At 39.3% G+C, this 21325-nt stretch overlaps 1 protein-coding gene across 8 annotated transcripts in view; it reads left to right on the top strand.

The window, feature by feature from the left end:
- The first annotated feature begins 5104 nt into the window (after nt 1–5104).
- LOC133657800 (mitogen-activated protein kinase kinase kinase kinase 3-like) overlaps nt 5105–21325 on the top strand; it is a 103966-nt gene continuing 87745 nt past the window's right edge. For all 8 annotated transcript variants that reach the window (XM_062059540.1, XM_062059541.1, XM_062059546.1 and 5 more), the window contains exon 1: nt 5105–5374. In XM_062059540.1, the coding sequence (XP_061915524.1) occupies nt 5276–5374 (99 nt within the window). In that variant the 5' untranslated portion in view covers nt 5105–5275. The remainder of the gene's footprint in view (nt 5375–21325) is intronic.

Here is a 21325-nt window from a genome sequence, read left to right on the forward strand (position 1 = left end):
CTTCAAATATCAACACAGAATTTGTCATTTGCCAAATGCTATAGAAGCAAACATTAGTTTCAAGGCTTAGGTCAGGCTGATTGCAAAAATAAATCCTGTTTAATTATACTGCAAAAGAAGGGACTTGTAACATCTGATGTAAAATACATTCACACAAAATTACGCATGGCTCAACTAATAATAAATAATATTTGTGTGCTTTGTAGATAAACTAAACTAAAATATAATTGCAAATTGAAATGCAGCGTCACCACTTTAGTCATCATTTTTACGCTTACTACGACAACTTTAGCTCCAGACTTCTTTTGTTTGCTATTTTCATTGCTGCCCGAGTGGTGGAAACGTGTATGACAACTGAATACCGCTATGGACCGCAGCTGAGAAACGGATGTTTTTTTGAGAACCACTGCCGTTTATTTACACTACCGTTCAAAAGTTTGGGGTCACATTGAAATGTCCTTATTTTTGAAGGAAAAGCACTGTACTTTTCAATGAAGATAACTTTAAACTAGTCTTAACTTTAAAGAAATACACTCTATACATTGCTAATGTGGTAAATGACTATTCTAGCTGCAAATGTCTGCTTTTTGGTGCAATATCTACATAGGTGTATAGAGGCCCATTTCCAGCAACTATCACTCCAGTGTTCTAATGGTACAATGTGTTTGCTCATTGGCTCAGAAGGCTAATTGATGATTAGAAAACCCTTGTGCAATCATGTTCACACATCTGGAAACAGTTTAGCTCGTTACAGAAGCTACAAAACTGACCTTCCTTTGAGCAGATTGAGTTTCTGGAGCATCACATTTGTGGGGTCAATTAAACGCTCAAAATGGCCAGAAAAAGAGAACTTTCATCTGAAACTCGACAGTCTATTCTTGTTCTTAGAAATGAAGGCTATTCCACAAAATTGTTTGGGTGACCCCAAACTTTTGAACGTTAGTGTACATTGTCAGGACCTTGGAAGAAATGGCACAAAGGGAAAAGAACGCACACAAAAAATAATACCTGTTGGCCCCGATTGAAATGTGGTTGAATTGTGGTTGATTGATGAGCCTTTTCTTTGCCAAAAGGCCATTTCAAAGGACAGTTTTCTGTGACTTTATATCAATATTTGCTTGTACTATTTGACTGATTTTTTTTTTAATCATCGTATTTCTTTTTATTCTTATTATTTTTTCTAACATATAATTTGTATTGTATTGTATTTTTGTTAACTGTTTAGTCCAAAAAAATTAAGTCAACAAATGTTACAAATAATAATAATAATAATTCCTGTCTCTGATTTCACACTTGCGGGTCTTTTTTGTTGTGCTGCTCACACTCGACTCCATCAGTTGTGTTGCCATCTGCCAGCGTTTAGCCCCGCTTAGCCCAGTTAAACTGCCCAGACTCTGCCACCTTGGGGCTTAGGCTGCCATTCACTTCTTCCTAAGCCAATCACTTGGGACGTTTTTTTTTTTTTTTTATGCCCGCGCAACAATGGTGGACACACCACTGCAGCATCAGTTAGGTCCTGGTTCAATTCAAGAGTACAAGGAGCAACTGAACGCACCCCAGGTGGTCAACCCTGGATCCCGCCCTCGGAATGTCTAAAATTGGTCGTCATGCATCGATCACCTGTCTGGAAATAACCCACTGTCATACAGACTTTGGGCAAGTACACATTACTGGATTACATCACTAATGCTGAAACGCTGAGTCGGCATATACAATAATATTGTGGCAGTTTTTCTGGGGGTTATACTTGGACAAACTCCTCTTCGGTTATTCACCCACTCGCCACCAAAATTGAACCCTACGCACGAGACAGATGAGCGTTGATGAATTTTTAAAAATGTAGCGTTTTCTCTACAAAGTGTGGGTAGAGCTTGGCTTGAACCAAGAAGTACACATCACCAGAACATCCAACTTTGCACTAGGGAAGGGTACTTTTCACATTTGAACCAATACAGTACCAATTCCCGGTATCTGGGAATCGATACCAATTTTTGGAATTTTTTTGTGTTAATAAATATTAATTGTTTTTGATGATAAAACATTTTTATTGCAACATTTAAAAATGAGCTGATTACAATAACCGCTGTACAGTTATATCTTGTTTATTATGACATTTCTGACTTTTAATTACTATTGCAAGTCCAAGACGTTAGATGGCAGGAGTGTTGTGTTTATGGTGTGTTGACAAGTATGTTCAGTGTTTTGTTGCACCCTAAAAAGTGTTAATACTGTAAGTATTTTACTAATTCCGCACCAGCTGTTTGATCATACTTGTCAACCTTGAGACCTCCGATACCGGGAGGGGGGTTGGGGGCGGGGGGCATGATTAAGGGCGTGGTTAAGAGGGGAGTATATTTACAGCTAGAATTCACCAACTCAAGTATTTCATATATATATATATATATATATATATGTATATATATATGTATATATATATATATATATATATATATATATATATATATATATATATATATATATATATATATATATACATATATATATATATATATATATATATAATGTATAAAATACTTGACTTTCAGTGAATTATAGCTATATACACTACCGTTCAAAAGTTTGGGGTCACCCAAACAATTTTGTGGAATAGCCTTCATTTCTAAGAACAAGAATAGACTGTCGAGTTTCAGATGAAAGTTCTCTTTTTCTGGCCATTTTGAGCGTTTAATTGACCCCACAAATGTGATGTTCCAGAAACTCAATCTGCGCAAAGGAAGGTCAGTTTTGTAGCTTCTGTAACGAGCTAAACTGTTTTCAGATGTGTGAACATGATTGCACAAGGGTTTTCTAATCATCAATTAGCCTTCTGAGCCAATGAGCAAACACATTGTACCATTAGAACACTGGAGTGATAGTTTCTGGAAATGGGCCTCTATACACCTATGTAGATATTGCACCAAAAACCAGACATTTGCAGCTAGAATAGTCATTTACCACATTAGCAATGTATAGAGTGTATTTCTTTAAAGTTAAGACTAGTTTAAAGTTATCTTCATTGAAAAGTACAATGCTTTTCCTTCAAAAATAAGGACATTTCAATGTGACCCCAAACTTTTGAACAGTAGTAATTTTATTATATATATAAATAATTTTGCGAGGTGGCTCATAATACTGGGTTGTGATTGGTGCTGCGCTGCCGCCGCCATGTGCTTCGCTCTCCGTTCATGAATGAATATATCATTTCGGCCACCGTGTTCAATGGAGAAGTCTGTTCTACAAAATGTACAGGCAACATACCCCTTCCCCTTCGAACTGTCCTGGATGAACTGAAATTCTTGTTTCCATTCGTTTTGGAACCTGCAAGCGTATTTCTTCATCTTGCTTGTCGACGGCGTCGCCATGTCTGTAACTTCCTCGTACTTCTGCTTCGTCTCCTTGTTGTGTGCGCAGTTGTGCACTCTACTCTCTAAAAGCTGTAGATGTTATGACGTCATTGGTCAGGCAAGCTGTTTATTTTGTAGGAAAGGGGACGTGAGAACAGGCTGTCCCCACTCAGGTCCGCATTGAGCTGGAGGGGGCGTGGCCTCCAGCTCTGGCTGAATTCCGAGAGTTTGTCGGGAGAAAATTTCTGCCGGGAGGTTATCGGGAGAGGCGCTGAATACCGGGAGTCTCCCGGTAAAACCGGGAGGGTTGGCAAGTATGTGTTTGATTGTAGTTGTAATATTCATAACAAATTGAGAGGTGTTGAAAACGCCAAGTAAAATCGCTAATGCTAATCGGTAGCATGTCAATAGCAAAGTCAATGTATATGAGCATCAAGCTAGCGCGTTTTTGGAGAAGTGGAGCCTTACGTTACTTACTGTACGTTGGAGCGTTATTTTTTTGTTGTTGTTTTTTTTTTTGAGTGTGTTGCTTTGTCGGCATTGAAAATTGCAACGTTACCGCTACCATGAATTGATTAACGTGGACCCCGATCGACTTAAACAAGTTGAAAAACTTATTCGGGTGTTACCATTTAGTGGTCAATTGTACGGAATATGTACTGTACTGTGCAATCTACTAATAAAAGTCTCAATCAATCAATCAAACCGAGAGGTAGTTTGGCTGAGTCGGCTCTTAGTGCTGCTGGAGTGATCGCCAAGTGTGCCATGTGGCTGTTGGCACTGTTGGATTTTACGTGAATCGGGGAGATTCGGTCTGTGCCAAAAAAAATTACCGGATTTAGTCCCCATCTCGAGTTTTCACGCTCACCAAGACACTGTGGTGTAAATTAGGAGTGTCAGAGGGCCGCGTCGTGTTATTAATTAGTCCCTCGCGATGTTGCGATCGCACAAATTCACAAAAATTCAACAAATCCTCGCAAATTATAGAATATAATATAATAGAATATATCTTTATTGTCATTGTACATTGTACAACGAATTCATAATAACACATTAAAACACGTGTGCATTTGATTGATTGAATTGATTGAAACGTGTATAAGTAGATTGCACAGTTTTTGATTGATTGATTGAAACTTGTATTAGTAGATTGCACAGTACAGTACATATTCTGTACAATTGACCACTAAATAGTAACACCCGAATAAGTTTTTCAACTTGTTTAAGTCGGGTTCCACGTTAATCAATACATGGTACAAATATATACTATCAGCATAATACAGTCATCACATATATACATTGAATTTCGCCAATCCATTTTTTCCCAGGCGGCACTTGAACGCAACGCAAGTGTCTAACCAATCAAATGTCTTCCTGCATCACTTATCTCAGTTTGGATAGTTCAGGGTTTCAATGGCAACAAAAGCTTGAAATAGCTTGTTGTTTCATATAATATCGAGTTAGGAACTGCATTTGTATGCCTAAATTTCGGTCAGAATTTGACTACTTCAAGGAAGATGAAATGCCTTATTGACACACATACAGTATTTCGTTATAAAATGATGCCAGATGTGGCGACATCTGTGCTGTAAAACGTACTCGTGGTTTCGAAAATTGTTATTTTATGTTTAACATACTAATATCAATAAAGTATTAAGGTCTCTAAATCTGACTGTTTTTTATTTCAAACGTTTAACAATAAATACATATATTATGTTAAAATATTGTGTCCAAGCCTGCCCCGTCCGCCCCATGGAAGAGGGCACATCCACTGCGCATGCCCACTGCGCAGCGGACGCCATGTTGGAGCAGGAGTGGATTCGGGGTTTGATATTTTCTGACGCCGTATGTTTTTCTTAAAAATTATCCGCCTTCGCACATCGCCGGTGTCCGTCAACCGAGCGCGTCGGGCGCCCTGAGCGGCAGTGGCCATGATGAACGCCAGTGTCGACCTGTCCCGGAGGAATCCACAGGAGGATTTCGAGCTGATCCAGAGGATAGGAAGCGGCACGTACGGAGATGTGTACAAGGTAAGTAACGCTGCAGTGAGCGGGTCGCCAGCGTCGGGTTCCATTATCGGACACTGGGGTGTTTGATAATGGAATAGCATTTTTTCCCTTCTCTTTATTATATAAATTATCAACAACGTTTGCACTGACTAAACCAGAAATATGGCGCCGCTTTAAACGCACTTAAAATGTTGCTAAAATGTAGCCTTTCGTGTGCTTGTCACATATGAACACATCCACCAGTACTCTACGTTACAAGTCGACTTTCCCCCCCGCTAAAGTAGCATGCAGTGGGCCGCTTTCGGGCCTTTTCCTGTAGTTGTGTTCAAAATAGTGTCAATAAACGCACCGCGTAGTGTGTTTGTGTGGCAGCTCGCTGTCCGATAATGGACTCACGACATGCTAGCATCGCCATGCTAACCTGGCTATCGCAGCTCCGTGGGAACAGTGTCAAAAAATCACAACTCGCTGCTCTAAAAGCTCCCAAAACGACACCTAAAAGCACGCGTCTATTTTCTTCCCCGAACTCTTACGTTGCTGTAAAAAAAAGGACATTGACAGCTGCAGTGAGCCCCAAGCTAGCAAGCTGCTATAACAACAACAACAACATTAGCAACATTTATTGTCCACCTCCAGCTTCTACAGACGAAATGCACTTGGCAGCGGTTATTATTACACAGCGAGCTGACCCCATTTCTACACTGGCAGTTTAATTTTATTGTGAATTATGCCCCCTTATCTCTTGGTCAACAATCAGCCAAGGCCCCTTGTCTGGGAGCAGAGCTTCCAGGACATGGCAGGGTTTATTATTGCTGGTTAATTACATGCAAACATCAGTACTAGTTAGGGCTGGGCGAAACGATATGGACGAAAAAGTGTATCTCGTTATGTTTTTAATTAAATTCTATTCGATATAGGACTGGGCGATATGGCCTTTTATTAATATCTCGATATTTTTAGGCCATGTCACGATACACGATATATATCTTGATATTTTGCCTTAGCCTTGAATGAACACTTGATGCATATAATCACAGCAGTATGATAATTCTATGTGTCTACATTAAAACATTCTTGTTCATACTGCATTAATATATGGTCATTTTAACTTTCATGCAGAGAGGCAAATCACAACTAAGTCAATTTACCAAAACTGTATTTATTAAACAGTTATTAAGCAGTGGCACAAACATTCATGTAATTTCCAAAACAGAAAGTGCAAGATTGTCAGAGACATTTTAAAACAAGCTATGAGTGCACTTTTGTGCATGATGTCACTAAGATGACTTATCAAAACAACACTAAATTAAAGTGCACTTTTTGTACAGAACGCCACTACAATAGTTTAAAACTAATAAAGTGCACTTTTGTGCATGATGTCACACAATAAGTGGCAAATAAAAATTAGCTGCTTAATAGGAAATCAAATTGTGTACGTCCTTCGATATGTGGTAGGTTCCTGCGGACGTTATCTCTTTTGTTGTTGACTATTTTTTTCATACGGTGTTGATGTGGAAATGTTTGCCTCTGCATTTTGATGGTGTGGCACCGAACGGAGATGTTGACATGCGGAGTAAGCACTCTACATTCTCTAGCAGGTGACTTTTCAAATGATGCTACGTATTAGCAGTAATGTTACTTTTTGTAGCAATGCTTTTTCCCCACGATTGACAAATTACGGTTGTCTGTTCGACATATTCCCACTTGAAGCCAAACCACTGCCAGACGATGGACCCCTGCTGTTTTTCTTGGGAATAAATTCTTCCTTCATTTGTTACCAGATTTGCACCTTCTTTCTTTCGTATTACCACTCGCACCACAGCTAACTTTAGCAATGCTGCTACCTCTCTGCTGCGCGAGGGCGTATACATATGTGGCGTATGACGTGACAGTATGTGACATATGTATGAAGGTGCGCTCGCTGTCTGTGAGAAGGAGAAACAAGAAAGACTGGGAAGAGCCTGCAGTGTAATGTCCGCAGCTAAAAGCAACTGCGTGAGAACGTATACTTGAATATCACGATATAGTCATTTTCTATATCGCACAGAGACAAACCTGCGATATATCTCGTATATCGATATATCGCGTATATCGATATATCACCCAGCCCTACACCCGACACATTCCGACTTTTACAAAGCAATGAACTACCTGCTGCCACCTACTGACATGGAGTATTATATGGTTACCCTGCCGAGTTTTACACAGCACAGACACTAAGCAACGGCACATTATTGGCAGATTATAATTGATTTGCAAAAATATTTTTGGGATAAATTAGGTGAAGTTGCATAATTTCCCACGGCACACCAGACAATATCTCACACTAGTGTGCCACGGCACAGTGGTTGAAAAACACTGCCTTAGGCCATGTCTACACTAAGTCGTTTAACTTAAATAGAATGGAATATTGATTGTCATTTCTAACGGCCGAATTCAGAATTTTTTTTTTCATGACTTTGCTGAGGGGTTCCTGCATATTTTGATCACTTAATTTAAATGTTTTATTATTTTTATTTTGATGAATGGGAATTGAAAAACACAAAAATGGGAACGGGGTGGAAAAAAAGGGAAAAAAATAAAACGATTTGTTTTATTCAAATTTTATTTTGAAATACAAAAATAAAAGTTGAAAAACTAAGGCTATGTCTACACTAAGTCGTTTAACCCTTTAAACAAATAATTATTTAGCCTAAGCCCCGTTTCAGCCACACTAAACCAGCGTTTAAGGTCCCCCTCCTCGGACAAATTTTTACACGGTTAAGTCAGCCGTGTAATTCTTGAATCTCAAGGCACTTAGCTTTGTATGGACTCATTGATCGTTTACAAAGTGAGTTCGGAGAGGAAGTGACGCCAGAAAGACCTCGCCCACACAGGAAGTGACGTCAGAAAGAACGCGCCACAGCCAGCTTCATAATAAAGCGGTTTCGTAGCTCGGAGCTAACCTCTGGAAATATGAAGGCGAGTCATCCAGACATGCCCATGTTTCTCATTCTTCTACATGTACAGACGCTTGTGGAAATCACACATGAATACCTTAGGAGAAAGCGATTGCAGCTATTTGGGATACAACACTTCTCAAACGGCAAGAGAACTTTCCAATGTCCGGCCGGGTCAGCTGCGATGCTACTTAGTGAAAAACTTCGTCCATTTGTCGAAGGAGAGTCAACGAGAATGCGAGCTCCCGTGGATGTGATAAAAAAGATGGCGTGTGCTTTGTATTACCTGGCCGTCGAGGAAAACGGCTAATGCATTCGGACTGGCAAAGCAGACTGTATCAGTTATTTTCGCCATTTGTCGTCGACTCAACGTCTCTGTTCAGAGTATATAATGTCACCAAAAACGAATGGACAATGAAGGTGAAGGCAAAAGAGTGAGGAGTGTCCTGACCAGATATCTAGATCCCTAGATTGATTCATTTTAAATGTTCTTTATCACATTGTTTACATGTCTAGTAAAGATTTGATTAATTTATGATGGCTCAGGTGTGATTCACTACAATAGGGCCCCACAGCTCACTGGATTCCAGTTAATTGAAATACCACAACACTGAATATTGTTCAGATAAGTTACATTTAAGAACTTGCACACAAAGCAACACAGAAGATGACTATGACGTGCGCATTTTCCGCGCATGCGTACTAGGTTGCGTTGCGCCGGCGGACGGAGGGGGCGGGGATCTTAAAGGCCTACTGAAATGAATTTTTTTTATTTAAACGGGGATAGCAGATCTATTCTGTGTCATACTTGATCATTTCGCGATATTGACATATTTTTGCTGAAAGGATTTAGTATAGAACAACGACGATAAAGATTGCAACTTTTGGTATCTGATAAAAAAAGGCTTGCACCTACCGGAAGTAGCGTGACGTAGTCAGTTGAACATATACGCAAAGTTCCCTATTGTTTACAATGATGGCCGCATGAAGTGAGAGAGATTCGGACCGAGAAAGCGACAATTTCCCCATTAATTTGAGCGAGGATGAAAGATTTGTGGATGAGTAAAGTGCAAGTGAAGGACTAGTGGGGAGTTGAAGCTATTCAGATAGGGAAGATGCTGTGAGAGCCGGGGGTGACCTGATATTCAGCTGGGAATGACTACAACAGTAAATAAACACAAGACATATATATACTCTATTAGCCACAACACAACCAGGCTTATATTTAATATGCCACAAATTAATCCTGCATAAAAACACCTGCGTGTTTGTTATGCTAGCTCCTAGCTCCTCTGCTAGCTCCTAGCTCCATAGAACACGCCAATACAATTCAAACACCTGATCAACACACACAATCACTCAGCCCAAAAGACCGTTCACCTAACCCAAGGTTCATAAAGCTTATATATTTTTAAAAAGTTACGTACGTGACGCGCACGTACGGTACGGTACGTGTTATGCTAGCTCCTAGCTCCTATGCTAGCTCCTAGCTCCATAGAACACGCCAATACAATTCAAACACCTGATCAACACACACAATCACTCAGCCCAAAAGACCGTTCACCTAACCCAAGGTTCATAAAGCTTATATATTTTTAAAAAGTTACGTACGTGACGCGCACGTACGGTACGGTACGTGTTATGCTAGCTCCTAGCTCCTCTGCTAGCTCCTAGCTCCATAGAACACACCAATACAATTCAAACACCTGATCAACACATACAATCACTCAGCCCAAAAGACCGTTCACCTAACCCAAGGTTCATAAAGCTTATATATTTTTAAAAAGTTACGTACATACGCAAAAAAAAGTTGCGCACATACGGTCAAGCGATCAAATGTTTAGAAGCCAAAGCTGCATACTCACAGAAGCACGTCTGCGTCTTTGTCATCCAAATCAAAGTAATCCTGGCAAAAGTCCTCCTGGTTAGAGTCTCTGTTATCCGAGTTCTTCCATCTTGACTGCATCTTTCGGGAATGTAAACAAAGAAGCGCCGGCTGTGTACTGTTGTGGCTGAGTACGTTCGAAAAATACGTCCATTTCGCACCGACAACTTTCTTCTTTGCTTGCTCGGCTTCCTTCTCCATAATGCAATGAAAATGATTGAAACAGATTCACGAACACAGATGTCCAGAATACTGTGGAATTATGAAATGAAAACAGCTTTTTCGTATTGGCTTCAATGTGGAAGGCATACCCGTGTTCCCCGGTCTACGTCACGCGCATACGTCATCCTCAGAGGCGTTTCGAACCGGAAGTTTAGCGGCAAATTTAAAATGTCACTTTATAAGTTAACCCGGCCGTATTGGCATGTGTTATAATGTTAGATTTCATCATTGATATATAAACTATCAGACTGCGTGGTCGGTAGTAGTGGGTTTCAGTAGGCCTTTAAACGGTGGCATTGTTGTGTGTGGACACGGATAAGGTTGGGTGTGATGTACCCTGGATAACCTTATCCGGCTTAGTGTAAACGGGGCCTTAGTTGCAGTGAAAGAAACTTTGAATTCTCCAGGACACCAAAACATTTTGGATAATTCCATGCTCCCAACGTTGTGGGAACAATTTGGAGCGGGCCCCTTTCTCTTCCAACATGACTGTGCACCAGTGCACAAAGCAAGGTACATAAAGACATGGATGACAGAGTCTGATGTGGATGAACTTGACTGGCCTGCACAGAGTCCTGACCTGAACCCGATAGAACAACTTCGGGATGAATTAGAACGGAGACTGAGAGCCAGGCCTTCTCGACAAACACCAATGCGCTTTTGGAAGAATGGTCGAAAATTCCTATAAACACACTCCACAACCTTGTGGACAGCCTTCCCAGAATTGTTAAAGCTGTAATAGCTGCAAAAGGTGGACCAACGTCATATTGAACCCTATGGGTTGGGAATGGGATGGCACTTCAAGGACGGTGTGGCGAAGTTGGTAGAGTGGTCGTGCCAGCAATCAGAGGGTTGCTGGTTACTGGGGTTCAATCCCCACCTTCTACCATCCTAGTCACGTCCGTTGTGTCCTTGGGCAAGACACTTCACCCTTGCTCCTGATGGCTGCTGGTTAGCGCCTTGCATGGCAGCTCCCTCCATCAGTGTGTGAATGCGTGTGTGAATGGGTGAATGTGGAAATACTGTCAAAGCGCTTTGAGTACCTTGAAGGTAGAAAAGCGCTATACAAGTATAACCCATTTATCATTTATTTATTTATTTATATGTGAGTCAAGGCAGGTGGCCAAATACTTTTGGCAATATAGTGTATCTCGATATATTTTTCGGTGAAAGTATACTTATAAAGATATTAATTTTTGAGCGATATTCAGTGACATTGAAATGAATGACAACTGTACTGTAAATCAGTGTTTTTCAACCTTTTTTGAGCCAAGGCACATTTTTTTCATTGAAAAAATCCTGACGCACACCACAAGCAGAAATCATTAAAAAAACGAAACGCAGTTGCCGATATTGACAGTAAAAAGTTGTTCTCGCAATTGTTGGATATTAATTCAACCCATAACCAACCATGCATCACTATGGCTCTTGTATCAAAGTAGGTGTCCTGTCACATCACGCCGTGACTTATTTTGAGTTTTTCAATGTTTTCCTGTGTAGTGTTTTAGTTCTTGTCTTGCGCTCCTATTTTGGTGTTTTTTCCTGTTTTTTTAGGTATTTTCTTGTGGCAATTTCATGTCTTCCTTGAGCACTATTCTCCACACCTGCTTTGTTTTTGCAATGAAGACTATTTAAGTTGTGCAAACGCTATCCTTCTTCGTGGGGACATTGTTGATTGTCATGTCATGTACGGATGTACTTTGTGGACGCTGTCTCTGCTCCACACGCTGTAAGTCTTTGCTGTCGTCCAGCATTTTGTGTTTTGTTTACTTTGCAGCCAGTTCAGTTTTAATTTCGTTTTGCATAGCCATCTCTAAGCTTCAATGCCTTTTCTTAGCGGCACTCGCCTTTTTTTTTTTTTTTTGGTTTAAGCATTAGATACCTTTTTACCTGTACACTGCCTCCCTCTGCCGTCTGCATATTGTGATCATAATAAAACATCGTCGTCTCACACGACGTGTTCCCGACATCTACAAAGCAATTAGCTACCTGCGCTGTACAGACACTCAACAACGGCACATTAATTGCGGATTATAATTACTGGTGTGCAAAAAATATTTTTAACCCAATTAGGTGAAATTACATAATCTCCTACGGCACACCAGACTGTATTTCACGGCACACTAGTGCGCCGCGGCACAGTGGTTGGAAAAACACTGCTGTAAACAGTCAGTGGCACTTTTATTATCCCAGTTAGTCAAGATGGGTATTAACAGCACATAAAAGAAACTGTTTAAGTAGTACAGAATTACATAACATAAATAAAATAGAAAAATATTATTTCTACATAAAATAAGTAACATAGCTGTGCAAATAATACAAAATGTATCAAACTCAGATATATAAAAAAAACATTTGCAGGCTGGCACTTTGTGATTTCCCTTACTGGTTCGATGACCCGCCCTATCTTGCCTCTGATTGGCCTGTCCCTAGCCAATCGTGACTCATCATAGTAAACAACCATCCAATCATGGATGCTCTTATATGTGCAAGCACGTCTTGGAAGGAGGAAGGGGAGAGGTTTAGTAGCCCATGGAGCGGGAGTTGGGGAGAACAAGGAACACAACAAATAAAAGGGTGTTTGGTAGGGTTGGGTATCGTTTGAATTTGAACAATTCCGATTCTTTGTTTTGATTCCGATTCTTTTAAGAGGCAGGGTCAAAAAGAAGTTTAGGATATTTTAAATGAGCTAGCTAACCTACAGTCTTTCTGAATGAAATAGTCTGACATTCTCCATCAAATTTTAATTCTATTAACTTTTTATGAACTTCACTATAAATTCCTCACAGGGCTGTTTTCAACTAGAATATAAATATCAAATCTATGAACTTGAATATAAATATTATAAATTATGAATACATTTTACCAGAGGTACACTTTCCTCAAGAGAGCTTTATTTTTGAAAACCTCATGAAAACACATTTACACATAAGTGTATGATGCTGCAGGAAACCTCATGAAAACACATTTACACACACAAGTGTATGATGCTGCAGGTACTTAAAAATGTTACCGTGCTCCCACTGATGGGCTAACCTGGTGCAGAAAAGCAAATAAACAATAAGAAACAACTTGCAAAACCCAGTCCAGATTAGCAGCAGATACAGTATAAAATCAGAGACAGTTCTTGTTTATGAAAATGACCATATCCGCCTTCTCAGGCAGGATGCGTGAGCGTTCTGGACAGATAGTGTCTCCTGCTGTGGAAAATACACTGACTCGCTCGGCTATGCTAACACTTCCGGCGGTGGGCGCTTCTTCGTTGGTGTTCGGCGGCTTCTTTTTCCGGTTCGACGGACATATTTTTTCTGGTCGGCGGTCTGTTATTGAAAATAGGAATCGAAATTTAAACTTTTGAACGATTCCGGGAGAATCGGAAAGTTAGTCCCGGTTCCAATCGATACTCAAAACTCGATACCCAACCCTAGTGTTTGGTAATTTTAACGTGAAATAAATTATATTGATATTTTCTTAATTCATATCTTGTTTAAATGATGTCGATATATCTTACAAACTCGATATTTCGACCCAGCCCGAGGGCTAGTGAAGAAAAAGTTTACATTTTTAAGGATACTTGGTGTACGGTAGGCCAGGGCCGATAACAAATTTTGCTCGATGATATATTGACCTAGAAATTGCTGCTGGGGAACGATGTCATTGTGAAAATAATTCTGAGACCAAATTAACCACTAATATAATGATCAATCCATATAATAATGCAAGTATACCATTTAAAATGCACCCACATGTATTTCTCATATATTTTAACATTGTAATTGGAATGCAAACGTGTAATTCTCCAAGTTGAGTGAAACAAACAAATAATATAGCAACATTTTGCACTTGAATAAACATCACAACCAAAAGCAATAAAATATATTATGTCTCTGTTCGGCAGAGACAACCAAAACAATAAATACAATGGCTAAATAAAGTATCGGCAAACAAAATTGCACTTCAACGTTGAATATGTAGGCCGAGGTAGTGTTTTACATTTGGAAGTAGCAAACGTATTTTGATACTTTTCAAAATAAAGGAGACCACAAAACAACTTCATTGTTGCCTTTATTTTAACAGAAGCTTTTATGATACATTAAACTTGTGTTTCTTATTGCATTTAAATAACAATTTTGTAATTAAATAAGATAGTGAACATACTAGACAAAATCTCTTTTAGTAGTAAGTAAACAAACAAAGGCTCCTAATGTGGCTGCTAATATATGCAGTAACATATTGTGTCATTTCCCATTGTATTTTGTCAAAATTATTAGGGACAAGCTGTAGAAAATGCATTATTAATGATCTACTTGTTCATTTACTGTTAATATCTGCTTGCTTTCTGTTTTAACATGTTTTATCAACACTTCTGTTAAAATATATTTAGCACGTATTCTTCTGTTGTTTGATGCTTTACATAAGTTTTGGGTGATACTACAAATTTGGGTATGGATTTAATATCAAGTAGTTACAGAGATTGGACATAATCAAAGCTCTCCTGCGCCCAGAGACATATTTCCCGAGTTTATACATAATAAAAAAGACACAAGATTTTGTGATAATAAAACATATCGAGGTCATCATTGTAGTATTGACTATGTACCACTCTTGTACTTGCTTTCGTTAAAATACATATTTGTGTAGATCCACCCATTTCTTTAAATTCAGGAGCGATGGACATGCTTTTAGCTGTTAACTATTGTATCCTCCTACAGTGTGTAGTGAAGCGTGTTTAGCTATTATTCGTCCTTCGGGGATGATATTTGTGCTTTAAAACTGCTTCCAGAGCGGCGCTTCCGTGTGTATACTTACTTCTTTATCGTTAGTTTGAAAGCCAAAATACATCCGTTATCCCTTTTTTGTCTCTACACTGGTTCTGCTTGCAAGTGGTCTTTGCGTATGCCGATGTCAGTTGTGACATGCCTTTTGGAGTGCCATCATGTGCTTGCTTTTCAAGTGAGAATCCAAGTTTGTTGTGTTTTTGATTTTTTTTGTTGGCACAATTCTCTCAAAAATTGAACAAACTGGCTCCTCAGTAATGATCGTCTCATTTTGTTCCAAAGCTTTAAAACAGGTATTTTCTCCTTTGGTTTTGGGATAATTTTGTTCTCCATGTTCGCTACTGTGTTCGTCACAGGCTAACTTGTGTGATGTTAGCGACCCCGCCTCTCAGCACAAAGACACTTAATGAATGACAAGAGAGTTTGCACACTTCTTTTTCATTCCCCTGTGGCACAAACACGCGCAGCGGCTGAAACCGATGCAAAGACTGAATGCTCTTGAAGCCCGTAAACACGCATATACACGCAACCGACGCTTGAAAGATTAACGACTTGATTTTCATTTATCGTTTGGTTAATTGACTTAACGAATATCGGCCCAGGCCTACTGTACGGTGCACTGGTCCGGACCAAACATACTTAAAGATACTTAAATGGGCTGTTTGCAACCTCTAAAGTTTTTTTTAACTGGTGGCCTGAGGGCCAAATCAGGTCCTGGAATTTCAAAATGTGTGACACATTTTTTCAGCAAATTCCCAATAAACACCTGTTGTAAAGCGTAACTAGGACCAGTGCAAAACACTCAGGCAGATCCTTGCATAGACATTTTGACCTTCTAAAGTCCAACGTCCACTGCGGTGGACTCTGGACGCCGTATTTTGTATAACAAGGCTATTGTCTTCAGAAATTTGTAACGGACAAAAGAAATAGACCAAAATCAAAAGTCCACTGCTAGGGATAGGTAGCTTTTTAAAAGGCTTCCCCCAGATTGCCAACATACCTGTGGTGGTGGGAGCGTGGCTAGGGGCGTGGTCAACATTACGTCATCATATCATTTGCATGATTGCAAAGATTTGAGACACTACATGACATTAGTGTTTAAGCTATTCAACACTACACAGACTAGTTTGAGAAGCTACTCATTAAACGGACACATTGGAAGTGTCAGGATGTTGTCGCACTGTCTGCAACCAAACTAAAGACACCAGTGTTTCCCACACATTCATTTATTTGTGGCGGCCCGCCACGAAAGAGTTACGTCCGCCACAAATAAAACATTTTTTTTGTCCTGTCCAGCTTCTCAGGAAAATCATATAGTTGATGTAGATGCCCATATAGCAGACCTGGGCATTCTGCGGCCCGCGGGCCGCGTCCGTCCCTTTGTGCGTCCCTGTCCGGCCCGCGTGAGGCCAATTATAAATTACAAAATACATTTTAAAAAGTATCTATGTCGAGTGTGCAATACAACGGTGCTGCTTTTGTTTTGAAAATCGTTATTTGTATTACTTCCGTGTGGACGTATGCGTGTGCGTGATTGTGAGTGAATGTGAACAGCTGCAATCACAAATTACAAAATAAAGTTGAAAAAACATCTATGTCGTGCGCGCAATACAACTGTGCTGCTTTTATTTTGAAAAGTATTATTTATGGGCGTGTGTCCGTGTGTAACCTGCGAGTGAAGGTGCACATGCAGCGACAAGTGATGCACGGTTTACACCCGAGACGCTAAAAAGAGAAAAGTTGATGACGAATGGCGTGTTTTCAACAAGACATGGACAGCCAAGCAACGTTCCCTCTGAGGTGCGCGCCTGCGCAATTGCGCACTGCTCAAGCGTCCGCTGCGCACAGCAAATATATGCCGCGCACCAAATCAAATCCCATCTGAATTCTAAACAAAATAAACATATTTATTCTATGTAATTTTGCAACGCAACTTTGGGTGACAGTGACAACAAGTGGCCCTAACGGTGTTCGTCAACACCGTTCAATTATTGTAACGTCTATCGAGATGCTTCGAGGACAGGAATTATATCGATCACTTTATTGAGCAAAACTGTTTATATTCGGCCATAACCACACCAAAAACATGAGTAAAACACTTCTATCTCGAAAAACTAGTCATTTTCTGCCGTACAAACCAGGCCAAAACCAACTTGTCATCTGTCACCAACACGCATACCACTAAACCACTGGTGTGTTTATGGCCACACAAAAAGTCGGACAACTCAAACACCACACAAAGTTACACTATGACTCCTCAGTCATACATGTGCTTATTTTACTGTCATTTATTATTAATGTTAATTTATTTATATTAGTCATGGAATGCTGTTACACACACTATGTTGAAGTATTACTATTATTATTAATTATTATTATTATTATTATTTATCTTACGGTATATATCAAAAATAATATTGAGCAACATTTAATTGAAATATTGTCGATGTGGCCCTCCAGCAGTGCTCAGGTTGCTCATGCGGCTCCCGGTAGAAATTAATTGCCCACCCCTGCCATATAGGCTGTTCAGATTTACTTTACAAAAGAGAAGTGTAGGATACTTCTCTTGTTGCCTTATTTGTATTTGACCACTACTGTTTTCTGTTTATTTGTTACTGACTGTGGCAGGACACCTCTGCCTCTGTTTCACTTTATGTTGCTGGTAAATAATATGGTTGTAGTAGTAGGCTAAAGTTAAATTATTTAGTATGCACTAATTAAAGGGGCAGAGCTTTAAGAGACATTTTAGCTTTTATATTTTATAAGATATATTTTTTGTAAGAGCCACAATTAATAAATATATTTCAGTGAATAACTTATTGTTCAAATCTGTATATAAATATGTACATAAAGTGTTGTAATTATATTGTAAAATGGATGGATGGATAGATGTACGTTTAAAACAAAACTGTTATTATTAATTAGTAAGTATACATTTTTTGAGCCTTTTTAGAGAAAATCATATCGTTGTAGTAAATTATGCAAATTACTCAATGATGTCATGGGACTACGCCCATAGCCACGCCCCCACCGCCACAGGTATCTTGACAGTTTATGGGAAACACTGGACACGTTTCTGTCATTGAGTTGATATATCAAAATATCACAGTTTCTCATCTCACTCCATGCAGAGAATCCACATCAAGACAGATAAACGGTGCATATTGTTATGAGAGTAGCGTATGAACTTTCCTCCAGAAGGTCTTGTCTTTGGAGGATTATCTCCAAATTCTTCAGGATAAATCTACAATCATCAGCCCGGAGGTTGGGTCTTGGGCGCAGTCGGGTGTTCCCACAGGACAATGACCCCAAACACACGTCAAAAGTGGTTAAGGAATGGCTAAATCAGGCTAGAATGAAGGTTTGAGAATGACCTTCCCAAAATCCTGACTTAAACGTGTGGACAATGCTGAAGAAACACGTCCATGTCAGAAAACCAAAAAAATTAGCTGAACCTCACCAATTTTGTCAAGAAGAGTGGTCAAAAATTCAAGCAGAAGCTTGCCGGAAGCTTGTGGATGGCTACCAAAAGTGCCTTATTGCAGTGAAATTTGCCAAGGGACATGTAACCAAATATTAACATTGCTGTATGTATACTTTTGTTTGACCCAGCAGATTTGGTCACATTTTCAGTAGACCCATAATAAAATCATTAAAAAAACTAACTTCATGAATGTTTTTTGTGCTCCAATCACTCTATCACAAAAAAATAAGAGTTGTAGAAATTATTGGAAACTCAAGACATCCATGACATTATGTTCTTTACAAGTCTATGTAAACTTTTGACCACGACTGCATATATATTACATATTCATATATACAATGCTCTGTCGTACATAAAGAGAATGTTTGGTGCTAAATAAATCCAAACTATTATTAAAGGTAAACCTACCTGCACTTCAAGTTTTGAATGCACTGTACTGTTGATAAAGTGCAATTGAGATCCATGGGAATGACAGCACATTTGAGAAGAATGAGTAGTCTATTCTGGAGCTAGTATTCATTGTGCAAGCGTTTGTGCATACTTACCTGTCACAACATTAGCCACACTTACACAATGCAACCTTCACACAGATGCTCAATTGCTTATTCATTTGCAGTGGTGTAGAATTGCACCGCATTATGCTGAGCGCCACTTCTAACACACTGCCTGGCCCAAGACAGAGGTCATCACCTGTATTTAACTAAGCTAATAGGTAAGAGTCTCCCATTGGACAATTACCTCACGAGTGATTAGGATTCAGCTGGTAACGAGTTATTCAACCCTAATTCAAGCAGAGAGTCCCTTCTCACCATGTCGAAAGATGGTGGTTACGGAAAATATCTGTTTCAGAAGGGTTAAATAATTGAGATGGCTGAAATGACTAAAATCTGGTTAGGAGCCGTACAATTGAAAAGTGGAAAGACGGAGGGAAAACTATGAGCAGTGGTTTGAATCTCCCCTCATTAATTCAAGATCTTGGGAAAAAATGAATGCAACTCTTTACGGATATAAATGTTGTGACGTTGCAGTCGCATAACGGTGCCATGGCGAATGTGTACATTAATTAGTCATTAGTTCTCGACAGAATGTGCATGCAGTTAATGTTGCAATAATGTTGCAATTTTGCAGGGCAGCAAAGATGGAAAACGCTCAAAAGTACAGTAAGGCTCCACCATTCATAATGCGCTAGCTCAATGCTAATTGACTTTAGAACAGTGTTTCTTAATGGCCGCCAAGAATCTGTTTCTCAGCTGTCGTCTGTATGGGCCGCAGCGGTACTCAGTTGCAATACACTTTTCTATCACGTGTGGTAGGGCTGGATGAAAAGGTAAATCTCGATATATTTTTACTTAAACTCGATATTTGATATATATCTCGATATATTTTCCAGTGAAAATATTTATATAAATATATTCATTTTCAAGCGAAATTCACTGACATTGAACTGAACGACAACTGTACTGTACACGGTCCGTGGCACTTTTATTAATAACCCAGTTAGTCAAGATGGGTATTAACAGCACAGAAAACAAACTGTTTTAGTCCAGAATTACATAACATAAATGAAATAGAAAAACAAAGAATGTATACATAAAATAGAAAAATATTCTTTCTACATAAAATAAATAACATAGCTGTGCAAATAATACAAAATGTATCAAACTCAGATAAAAAATACATTTGCAGGCAGGCACTTTTTAATTCCCAGTCGACGCTGTAATGGACTGTCACACATGTACGGTTCTGTGGTCAGCGCCAAGTAAGTGACTTGACTTAATTGTGCGACCATGATCTTGTTGTTTCTTTCAAAATGATTCAAGTATTTGATGTCAAAATATAAAGAGTAGAAATAATGAGCAACATGTCAGCTGTCTTGTTGTAAAACACCAATGAAAATGAAATGTAGCATTTAGTGTGGCAAAGGTCATCACATGTCTGCCACAATCGTGTGTTCTTAAATGTGTATTCCACCTCTTCCATGTCGAGAACAGTTTTGATTTGGGTTTACATGGTAAACAACTCAAATGAATGTTTTATCCAGACGCATACATTTCTCCAATAATGGCCAAGTAGACACATTGTGGGTTTCCTGGACGTCGTCTACATCGCGATTATGCAGAAGTTCGCGTTTTACTTAATAGTTGGTCACTGGCACACGGGTCGCTGGTGGCACAGTCAGACTCCATATTTGCTCGGGTGTTGTTGTTGTGGGTCAGTGCAGCGGGTGCGAGAGGGCAAGCACGTCTTGGAAGGAGAAAAGGGAGGGGTTTAATAGCTCATGGAGTGTTGCGAGGGAGTGGGAAGCGGCGTTTGGTCATTTTAACGTGAAAAAAAATGACATCGAGATTACGATATTTTCTTAATTCATATCTTGCTTAAAAATATATTGATACATCTTACAAACTGGATATATCGCCCAGCCCTTACGTGTGGCAGTAATGACAATATCAAACAAAGAATCCTGGAGCAAAAGTTGTAGAGAAGTTTCTTAAGCGCAAAAAATTATGACTGAAGTGGTGAAGCTTTTATTTTCATTTGCACTTTAATTTTGTTACATAACATGTATTATTATTAATTTAGTTTATTTTAGCACTACATAATTGCATGTAAATTTATTTTTCATCAGTTATTCATGACTCCGTTCTTATGTATATTTAATTAGTA

The sequence above is a fragment of the Entelurus aequoreus genome, linkage group LG09, assembly GCF_033978785.1.
Source record: "Entelurus aequoreus isolate RoL-2023_Sb linkage group LG09, RoL_Eaeq_v1.1, whole genome shotgun sequence".
In the NCBI taxonomy this organism is placed as follows: Eukaryota; Metazoa; Chordata; class Actinopteri; order Syngnathiformes; family Syngnathidae; genus Entelurus; species Entelurus aequoreus.